At 39.6% G+C, this 11,224-nt stretch overlaps 1 protein-coding gene across 1 annotated transcript in view; it reads right to left on the bottom strand.

Moving 5' to 3' along the window:
• Positions 1-6,146: 6,146 nt before the first annotated feature.
• Positions 6,147-11,224, bottom strand: part of CUBN (cubilin) — a 143,939-nt gene continuing 138,861 nt past the window's right edge. The window contains exons 63-67 of the mRNA XM_008629880.2: positions 10,468-10,615; positions 10,168-10,349; positions 8,895-9,060; positions 6,850-7,085; positions 6,147-6,455 (exon numbers count right to left, since the gene is read on the bottom strand). Of these exons, the coding sequence (XP_008628102.1) occupies positions 6,348-6,455; positions 6,850-7,085; positions 8,895-9,060; positions 10,168-10,349; positions 10,468-10,615 (840 nt within the window). The 3' untranslated portion in view covers positions 6,147-6,347. The remainder of the gene's footprint in view (positions 6,456-6,849; positions 7,086-8,894; positions 9,061-10,167; positions 10,350-10,467; positions 10,616-11,224) is intronic.

Here is an 11,224-nt window from a genome sequence, read left to right as displayed (position 1 = left end):
GGAGGGGTCGGGCCGGGACGGTCGGAGCGCTCCGGGTTTGGAAAGGCTGCCGGAGACAAAACACATGATCGCCAAAATAATCCACAGCAAAAAAGCCCGGTGCATTTAACCAGCGGTTTCCTTTTCTTCAGGTGCCTTCATGGATTTTCTAGTCGGCTCTAGTAGCAATACCGGTCACAAGGCTGTGTCCGTGTTCTGAGCACTTGTAACTGGCCTCGACAGACCTTGGCGTTGGAGTTACAGCCTTACTGCCCAGAATCTAGTTAAGCATGTAACCTCTTCCATAGTAGTTAAGAAGCTCCTACTTACTGTCATTCAACAGATGCGGAAGTTCAGAGCAATTAATGACTAAATCTATAAAATTACCTAAAGCCAGCTACCCATTGAGAACCACCGCTTTGAATTTTGCATATGCACCCCATGGTGTTACTTAGTAGCCTAAAAATGGTATCCGCAGAAACCAAGATGATGAACATTTGCCTAAGCCAGCAAATAAAAAACTTTCTGGAGGCGTGCCTTCAACTTTTCCTTTTTTTTGGAATGTAAGGATTTAATATCAGACTGCAGAATTGTAGCATGTTTATTCCTAATTGGAGTTTCCTACCTTGAGACCTTCCTGAAGTTACTGTCTGCTTTCAGGTCTTTCTTACAAGATACAACTGGAAGAACTTCCTTGTAGCTGGATTTCTCAGCAGAACCTACTGTCACTCAGATACACAGGACAGTGATGTACAGTTCTTTTTTTGTCTGCAGAAACATGAATCTGGATCCCTTTCCTGTCTAAGAAAATGCCCTGACTGCCACCAGTCAGTTGTCCCAAAGACCTAAGTGCTAACATGTCTGCTGCTCTTTTTTCATGGCAAATGATCGCAGGTGTCATTTGGTAGCAAAGGCCCCTGCAGATTAATTGTCTGTAAGTGTGGTCCTGCTTCCTTATTCCAATTAACAGCACACGTGACTCTAACAAGACACCCAAAAAACAGTCTTCATGGCTAATGCGAAGCTCACCTCTCTTCTCTCTGCCCCATTTACGCAGTGATCAATACATTGCATGTGGCCTAGATATTCACATTCTACCCCTACCATAGAAGTATTTAGTTACTCCCCACTTAATAAACATATTTTCATTACTCCCTTTCATCAAGATTGTGGGGTTTTCAGCCATCTAGGTAATTTCATTATCCTGTTGTTGTGTAAAGAATTCATCTATTATTCACACCTTTTATGTGACCTTCTCTGGGTCCTGCTTGAGCAAACCTTTTGTCTGAGCATGAATTCATACCCCAGTCAGGTCTGCATTGAATTTGGCAAAGGGGAGTTGCTGTCAAGCCTTCCTTTTAGAGTTTCACAGTGCCTCCTGGACACTGAGTACCAATTGTCTGAGAAGATGTGGGAAGGAAGCTACGCAAGCCACACTGTCCAAAGGTTCTTGATCATGAAAACTGATTTTTCAGATTGTCCCTTCAGCAGTCATGGAGAGTCATTTCTTGCAGAGGGTCTGTGTCACTGCAGTCACCCAGTCTCCTCTTATCCCCCCATCTCTTCCCAGTACATGCAGTCATTCCAAAACCCCTTTGGCCCCAGATATTCCTAGCTCCCTCTATACCCCCAGCTGGAGACTGGTCAGCCTGTGCCTAGGGACCAGCCAGTAGAGCCCTCCCCACATGTACAGTGCTTGAGCTCACAGTAGAAGCTTTTTCTATTTAGGTCTTGCTGTATCTTATAGCTACTGATTTTTTGCTTATGAAACAACTATAAAATATCTTTGCTATCTGTCAGATCTGTTCTAAATCCATCACTTGGCTTAAATGTTTGTAGAGCAGATGCCTGAGTTCTTTGCAGAGACTGGCATATGCCTTCTGTCCTTAGGACTGCAGGCTAAAGTAGGTGACTATTGGTCGATGGATGGCCATGATTGTGTGGCAGAGCTGCAGTTTTCCCTGTGCTGGTCAGAGGAGGGAGAAGTTGCCCCTGCAGTGGTGCTCCAGCCTGCTCCGCCTGGGCAGTGACGGCTGGACCTGCCTCCTGCTGGCTCCTCTCACTGCGCTGGGGATCAGCAAGGGGAGGAGCAGCTCTGATGGCTCCATTGCTTTCGCTGTCCTAGGTACTTCTATTCACCACGGAAATTTTGTTTTACATTATTATTCTATTTCTATCCCTGCTTTCCCCCTCCAAGAAAAGCTGTGATAATGGGCAACATTAATGCAGGAATAGCGTGTCATCAAAACCATACAACAGCAGCACGCCCCTGCAAAACCAGTTGTGTAGTGCTGGGCACTGCTACTACAAAGGTATCCATCAACATTACACTCACTAAGTGTGATAACTGGCAATATTTATTTTTCCAATCATTTCCTTATATAAGCAAACTCCTAGAAGTTGGCCTCTGGTTTTATTATCATTTAATAAACGTTTTATACATTTATTTGTTAATAAACCTGTATTGTTGCAGTTGTTTTGTATTAGGAACAATATAGTCAATCCCATGAATTTTTGTTGCATTTCATTTTAATTAGGACTGAAAAATAATCCTCCAGTTTTAGTTTGGCAGTTGACAAAAAATAATTACTCCAAATTTGTTAATTCTGGTGCCTAGGACACGTATCCTGTGTTATTATGGGGAACCGAGACACCTCCTCCTTTGCTTAATGAACCAATTGAAAACTGTTTTTCAGTCAAAATTGCTTTGTAAATTTAACTAAAATTAGCTAATGTTTTAAATTGACCAGCACCATGATTTCTGGCATTTAGCTGTGTATCTTCTGTCTCCTTTACTTCAAGTAACTATAACCCTAAGAATATCTCATTGTGGTATTATTTCTCATTTCCAAAGAACAGTCTTGCTACATGGGAAAGGCAATTAAAAACGTTGTTACAGACATTTTAGTGCTTATTCTTCAAATCCTGGTCTTTGGAGGGCTTACCATTTATATATAACTGCCTCATAAAATTACTTTTATATAAGAATAAACATCTATAGTAACAAGCAGAAGAAGATTTACATGTAACATAAAACCATGCAGGCTCTAGAAAGTGAAAACCTGCACATTCATTATCCGTGCTTTGCAATTGACAGAGGGAGGTTGTAGCCATGCAGTTATTGCAATACAGACATGCAGCATTCACAACAATGACATTATAAAATAGCAGTGTACACAGACGTAAAAGCAGTGTTGTGAGACGAAGCTATATTTCTTATTAAACACAGATTTTTTTTCTTTGGAATTGTACACTGCAAAAAGCACATAGAAGTTCCATGGAATAATTCTTTCCAGATCATTTGTTCTGCTTGTTTGTGTGTGCTGTGGGTTCCTTTTAAAGCAAGTGTTTTAAATTACTTCTTACCTTCCAAGACAGAAACATGGATTAATAGCAGCTCTCTTCTTTAAGGACCTCCACTTTAATACTTCTGCAGTTGGTATTTTTGTTGTCGCTCCTCATATAAATTAGAGGACAGCAGCAGGTTACTTCGTTTCTTTATTCCTTTGTTCCTTTTTTTTTTAAAGAATGGGTTTGATAATTTACTCTAATTTTAGACTTCGACTATTTTTGGTGAGAGTCAGTTTGGCTAGATCAATTGAACCTTGTACCAGTAGCTTCATTCAACAGTCTTCATGAGCACAAATTCTCTGCTGGACCTCTTTTTTTCTCTAAATAACCTCATGCATTTTACTCATTTGTCAATAAAATTATGCATAGGTACTGAGTACTTCCAACATTTAAAAATGTGCCAAGCATTAGTTAGTTATTGTTGGATTTAAAAAAAAACCTTAAAAATTTCTCTTCCTCCCATTCATAGTGCTCTTTAGTCTTTTCTTCTGCAGAATTCCAATGATTTTTTAAATTTGATGATACGACAGAAGATCTTGCCAGCAGCAAGTATTTATTGTATAAAAAAATGTCCAAAAGCATTTAATTGCTTTGAGGTGAAACATGCTTTTTCTCTTCATGAAATCAGTCTTTTTGAAGTATAGATTTCAGCAAACTCACCAATTTAACAGAGTTCCCCATGAGATCCTAAGGGCAGAGGTTGTGTTACCAGAATGGCCTCAGGCATGTGAAGGTGCCCGGAGCACATCTCCATAGCAGTCCCTAAGTCAGCAGACCAGCCTCAGTGCGGTGAGCTCAGGGACTGCCGTGTCCTCGGGCAGCTTGGTGTCCTTAAACTGTGTGAGGTGGAGCTGACACCAGCCTTGAAGAGCCACTAATGAACTTCATTCATTAAAACCACATGCAGGTTTCTGTTTGCCATTTTATGCTCTGTCACACCTGCAAAAAGGCCGAGGTTTAACCTGAGAACGCATTTCTGACAGGGCTGATCCACTTTTAGCAGGAGCAATGAACGTACCACAGAACACTGCCTGCAGTGGCAGGGAGCTGTTTGGAGGGACATATCCTTCCCTTTCACATGTGGCTTCCAGCTGAGCTGTGCTCCGGGCTGGTGAAATGCAGAAAATGACAACATTCTTGCCAAGCTGATTCATGCCCAAAATCTGATGCTTCCACGTCCAGCCACCCAGCAGCAAGTGACAGCATCAAGAACTTGAGGGGATTCTCTGCCAACTGCAGATTTGGTGCACCAATTGCACCAAATCCATGGTGACTCATAGGAAGGTCAGAGTCACAATGGACGTTCATAAAGCCTGTGATGCCGCGTTCCACAGGGGACCAATACGGTCCTCCTTATCTCTGCAGGCAAATCACTCAATCCATGCTTGATAGTACCTGGAGTTCCTTACACATTGCTGTCTGTAGAATTTATTTTGTGGCTTTATGTCCAGACAGTTCAGATGTTTCTTTATTGCTTGCTGTCACCTGTAGGGAGTTTTAATAAACCATATGGACAAAGATTGCATCATCCTTTGACTGCAAATACCACATCAGTTTGAGTGGACCTGTACATAGACTCAGTTTTTCTTAATCCTTGGACAATTATAAAATGCTGGCTTACATCTCATTCTGTTGGCCAGTGGGACTTCACAGGTTTCTCTTTTTCTAACTTACCACCAGAGGATTTTGAGTTGTATTTTATAGTTTGTCCTTTTTGTCTGCTTTGTTTTTTCTACATTTTATCTTAATCAGAGTATCTGCTTGCTCAGCTGTAATAAAGTTTTGTATGTTTGTGGAATGATGGCTTTTTCGGCATTCACTGGGAAATCTTCAAAGTGTTCCTAGATTTTGTTAAAACTGCCACTTACACTTTAATATAATTTCACAATTATTACTGGAATGATCAAATTAAGGAATTGTTTTCACTGTGAGTGACTCCTTGTAATAGTTGTGAAGGAAGAATTCTCATAAGGCCATGTTCCTTTGCTGCTGTCCAAATTTCTCTTGTCTGTCCATTACAGTTGACATTCAGGAAATGAATTGGTCATTTGTTCTGGATTGTGACAAAAAATGTTTCATGGTGGGAATCAGTGTCCTCTGTATACCCTGTCAACAACATCTTTTATGTATGATGTATGTTAGCCTGGGGAAGGGAAAAACTAATTGTAGTCAAAGGTCAATTGATATTTTTATGTCTGCCCTATTCCAAAGTTATATCTGTTTCATAAATGTCTAGGTAGTTGCCTACAATTTGACTAGAAGAGTGACATAGTTACTAAAAGTCTCAAAAGTATTTTATATTCAGTCATAAAATAGACTTTGAAGCTTGAAAATGTAATTCAACAAGTATAACTACAGGTATCTGAATATATTGAACATAGGGCTCTGATCCTGACATTACTTCTTAATGTGGTTAAGATTTAGAACCATATCATGTCCTTGCTTTGTTAAACTTCAGTGAATGCTCAAGTACTGATTCAGCTGGGTTCTTATACCCAATGCACAGTATTACTGAAAGTTCTTCAGCACAGTTATCTGTTTAAGTGGTTGTAGGACAGGGACCATTTTTTAGCAAATTCTGATTTGATCTAATTTGAATAAAACTTAAGCTGATATTTTCAGAGATGCTTGGGACAAAACCACTTAACTCTAGAGAACTAATTAAAGACGGCTTCATGTCTTCTGTCCTCTTATTAACTTAATGTGTAAGTTTTATCCTGGGTAATTCACTTTTTATAGCATTAATTGTGAAACTTTGAAATTATGTAGAAGAATATAAATAATATGTTGCAAAAGCTCTTTTTCCCAGTTGGGTAGGTAATAGTTTATTTTCAGTACAATGGGAGACCAAGGGGTTTTTTGACAGAATTCCAAATTCATAACAGCTGCATTTACAGTAACTTTTAAAAGACCTTCTTTCAGCTGCAATTATCATCACTGGACTTCAAACCTCCTTTATGATCTAGAGTCTCTTCAGTATAGCATGGAATGGTAATATATTTCTCATAAACAGCGTTTTAGCTCGTCCAGCTTAACTGGAATCCTGATGGTAAAGTCACATATTCAGCATGAAATTTTATATAGACTTGATGAGATGTAGCAGTAAATGGAGCAATGTTTGTGTCCTAAAATGAAAGACAAGAAAAATGAAAAGCTTTATAGAACATCAAGATCCTTTGAAAGAGACAGAGAGTTAAAACTGAGGCACAAATTGGACCATAGATTGACAGTGATCTCAGGTCTGTTCTAGTTACTGCTGCTGCATTTCTCCCTCAGGCTATTGCAAATATTTAAATCACAAATACAACGAAGTACGGAGCAAACTTGTTTGATGCCTCCCACTAGATGTCACTGTACGGTCTGAGTTGGAAGGCTTCTAAGGTGCCACACCTGCCTTATGCCTCACTTCCACTCATCTATGTGGAACTCCTGCCAGAATTAGGGAAATGGTCTTGTACACGAAACAGTAAAAAATCCTTTTAACCACTTCTGGGGTCACAGAGGGAAGGCAATACGTACCGTGCCACAGTAGGGCCCGGCAGGGGGATGGCTGGCATCTGGCCCGTTGTAGAGGATCAGATAGTTGCTGCTGCAATCCCCTGGGTCATCGATGCTGATGAAATCAAAGTTCACTGTGACAATTCGTCCCTGGGGCGCAGTAATGGCCCACTCGCAGTCAGTGTTGCTGTGGTAAGTTGCTGGGTACCGGGGACTGGCAAATGAGCCAGTGGTGCCATATAATGTTCCGCCGCATCCTGGAAGCAGACACTGTTAGTTGGCCTAGAAGGTTTAGTTTCACAGGGTAATACATGATGTAGTGCATTAGTACAGTATTAGTAGTAGTGCTGAAAAACAGAGAGACTGAGCTGTGACAACTAATGTGGCTAAGAACACTAATAAGTAAGAGATAAAACTGAGGCTCTAGAATATGCAATGTACATTAGACCATCACTGAATATTAAAAACCACACCCCCTCCCCCCCCAAATTCTTTGAAACAGGAACTGAAATTTTAAGTCTGTGCCTTAATCAGTTCAGTTCCCAGCTACTCAACTGGAGATGAATTCACTGTGACTGTTTTTAGGCATGAAAAGTAGTGAATCCTCATCGGATAGAAAAATATAGAGAACAGCTCAGAGAAATTAGTCATATTAAGTAAATCAAAGTCCATTTCTATCAAAATTCAATCTTCAACAGTGGGCAGAAGCAGATGACCTGGGGAAAATGCAAGTTTATAGAGCAAAAATATGCAGGTCATGCCCCAGATTAACCTCAGTCTCCAAGAATTTTCAGCTTACTGCTCCTGGAGATGGCATCTTTCTACTTAATAATGTTTATCAGATGTCTTCCATGAACTTGTGTGTGTAGCCCTTGAATCCATGTAAATTTGTAGCATGCTGTGGGAAGGAGCGCCACAATTTAACTGCATATTGTATCAAGAACTGGTTTGTTTAGTTTGTTTCGAACCTATGAGCTCCTGGCTTTATATGATGGCTGCTAGTTCTTCTATGGGAAAAGTCAGTGAACAGGTGATCACTATTTATGATCCAATATCACTCGATTTTATAGACTTCAGTAGTTTCTTAACCAGATTAAAAAGTCTCAGCATACCTCATACAGAAGCCTTTTTAATCTTGAGCCCTTTATTAATCCTGATTTTTTATAAGGGGAAGAGACCAGAACTGTGCACATGATTCAATTTGTGTGTGTACTATGGATTTATACAGTGGCTGTCTATTTCTTCTCTGTTCCTTTCCCAATAATTTCTATCACTATGCCAGTCTATTTGACGCTTAGTGAACTTTTGTTTTCATGAAACTATTTTACCCCAAAGATCTTCTTGTTGAGTACTTAAAGTCAACTCAGTGCCCATATTTTTGCAAGTAAAGTTAGGATTGTCTTTTTTTTGACCACATTCTTTGTTGACAATTTCCTACACTGAACTTTATCTGCCTTTCCATCACTGGGTCACTAAGTACTGTATGGTTATTCTGCAGTGCTTCTTATCTGGCCACGAGCTTTTCTACCTCCAGTAACTCCATGTCATGAAGAAACTATTACCCAGCTGTTCACTGCCATTTCATAAGCCATTCATGAATGTGTCCATGACATAGTCACTACACAGCATTATAGGTAGTTTATTTTCTTGGGGCAACTTCCTGTCCTCTTCAGGCTTAGCTGTGCCTAGCTTCTAGGGCATATCACAACTGGACTATCGGAGCAAGGTGAGTCACCACCACCACCACCACTCTGTAGATCCCAAGGTAGATGTTCCTGATATTTTCCTGCCCCTCAGTGAAAGAAGGAGGTCTTCATCTTAAGTGGATTGTATCATCTGAGGTTTCTAAAGTCTATATTAGGGAGACGGAATTGCTTCCATCTCGTGAAATGAATCTTGCCCCACTGGTCTTGAGAAGCAACTACATCTCTCCAGTGACTGAGTAGGGTGGACTGTGGGCGCTAGGGAAGGTCTAAAGTAGTGATGAGGCAGGGTCCAAAAAGAGTTGAATTCCACATTGCTGCATTTTCCTTCTATGTAGCATTATTTTGTAGCTACAGCCTTACCACTTGATGATGAAGTCCAAGTAATTTCATATCCATCATGAGCCCCTGAAAAATCGCTCTTGAAACGAAGGTAGACAACATGGTTTTGGGGGAAGATGGGACTGGGCACAGTGTTTCCACAGAACCTGCCAAGTAGGGGTGATTGCACATCACTCCCATTTCTGACCTTCAGGAGACACAAAAAATACTGTCAACATTAACTTCCTATGCCTGTTATACACCAGCACAATTCTTCACAGTTACAAACACAGCACAAAGTAGTGACTTGCATGCATACTATAGCTGTCATTTTAATACTGTTTTTTTTCCTACCACATATTCTTATGTAGAAGGAAAAAGAGACCATTAACTGGTCTGTTTTGTAAGTAATTGCACAGAACAAGTATCATCAGAAACAGGCAGCTAAGTGTTATAATGTGGTGTATCTCCTGACTGAAAAAAATTAACTAGTAGCTAAGATGTCCTTATGCAATTCAAGCCCATGTTTTGCTTTTCATAAGAAATGTTAATATTCCAGAGGAAAAGATTGATTCTTCACCCTGCAGACTACTCTTTTCCCCAGTCACATTGAGACACAGATCATATTACATAGCTCAGATTTAATCTGATTTTTTTTCTGTTCTCCAATAATGCTGGTACTTAGATCCATTTCTTGAGACAGTAAAGAGGATATGAAAGGAGAGCTAAATAATGATTTTGCCACAGACGTCTGGGTTTTGCTATCTGACCAGTGAACAGGGAAACCTGCAAGAGTGAGGATTGTGTAGGAGGAAGATACCCTTTTCATTGACACGAAGTACTTTTGCAAGTATCTTACAGTTGTCACTAGAGCTTGTTGGTTTCAGGTTTGTTTTTGTTTTTTTTTTTTTAATTGCTTTTTTAGGAAAAAATCTTTCTAGAGAAAAATATCAACCAGGTGGAATCTACTGCTGTAACAAACCCACTCACATTTATGGCTTTCTGTTCATGCATAGATGTTAATATCAAACACAAGCTATTCCAGACGACTTTGTTAACTGGGTAACCTCAACAAGAGCTAGGTAAAGATGAGTTAGCTGATAATGAAACTATTTATTCACTGGGTTTGTACTTACTAGGGTGTATTGTTTAACCTCTTACTATAACATCTAAGTATTTTTCACCATAAAATTGTAGCAATAAATTAGTTCCTAATTCAGTCAGTTGAACTCAGACTTGATCCAAACTTATTAATATCCTTTGAATTCAGTAGATTTTTACACAGGCTCACAAAATATGTATACTTGCAAGATACCTCTAGGAAATCACGTGAACACTGGATGCTGTCTTCCAAACTGAAATAATGGAAAAAGAGAGATATTGTGTGATTTGGGGGAGCTCGAAGAATGATAGAACAATCCATATTATTGGGGTGAGGACCAGGCCAGCCAGGGCTCTTCAGGTAACCAAATGTCTGATTGTACTCTCTGCTGCAACCTTGAGACAGAAAACCAGAAACATATAAGGATTTCAGATCTCTGTATTGCTTTTCAATGTATGAAATAAACAAAGAGAATAGTAGATAGATTTTTTTGGGGCATTTCTTCAGGCTTACCTGTAGCTTGATAGGAAAATCGGACTCCATTGTTAATCATATATTCATCTGACTTGAAAGTCACAATGGCAGTGCGATCGTAAGAATAAAATTCAGGGACTGGAAACGTTTCAGTGCCACAGAATCTATGGGCTGACCCTTGACTCTGCTGGAATTTAATACATCACAAGTTACTTAATGATTTAATTCAGTTTTTTATTTACTTAAGGTAAATAAATCTCTCAACACTTTATATACCAGTTATAAAATTGCATTTTAAAGTTCTCATGGAAATCACTTAATAATATCTCAACATTTCATGTGGAATTAGTATTAGAAACAAATATAATATAACAGGTATTCTCATGCCAAAATGAGAAATGATGAAAGAAGGTTTAGAATAGTGTAATATGAGGGACATAAATAGTTGGGGTTTTTTTGTGGTGTTTTTAAAAACACTCTTCCTGGCATGAATATTCATTTTTATTACGGTTCTTGGATGAGAGGAAGCACAAAACTTGCTGTGGGACAGTATTTTCTGGGTGTTAAGTTTGGCAGCACTGTTACTTGGTGCAACTGTGAAAAACTGTGTAACACTTGCCCAGTTCTAACTCCATGTGTGCAGAGAGTGCCTCTGTGAGGTCTTTGTAGTTACCCTACCTTAAGTGGGGCACGGTGAGTAATGCTTTGGATGTGCCCCTCACAAAGAATCATCAATGAATATATTACCAAACAGTAGATTTCTTCTCTCTTTCCAAACAGTAAAGGGAGCTGAATG

This window comes from Corvus brachyrhynchos, unplaced genomic scaffold, assembly GCF_000691975.1.
Source record: "Corvus brachyrhynchos isolate BGI_N302 unplaced genomic scaffold, ASM69197v1 scaffold142, whole genome shotgun sequence".
Classification (NCBI taxonomy): Eukaryota; Metazoa; Chordata; class Aves; order Passeriformes; family Corvidae; genus Corvus; species Corvus brachyrhynchos.
Note: the sequence above shows the minus strand (reverse complement) of the source record. Positions and strands in the feature narration are given on the sequence as shown.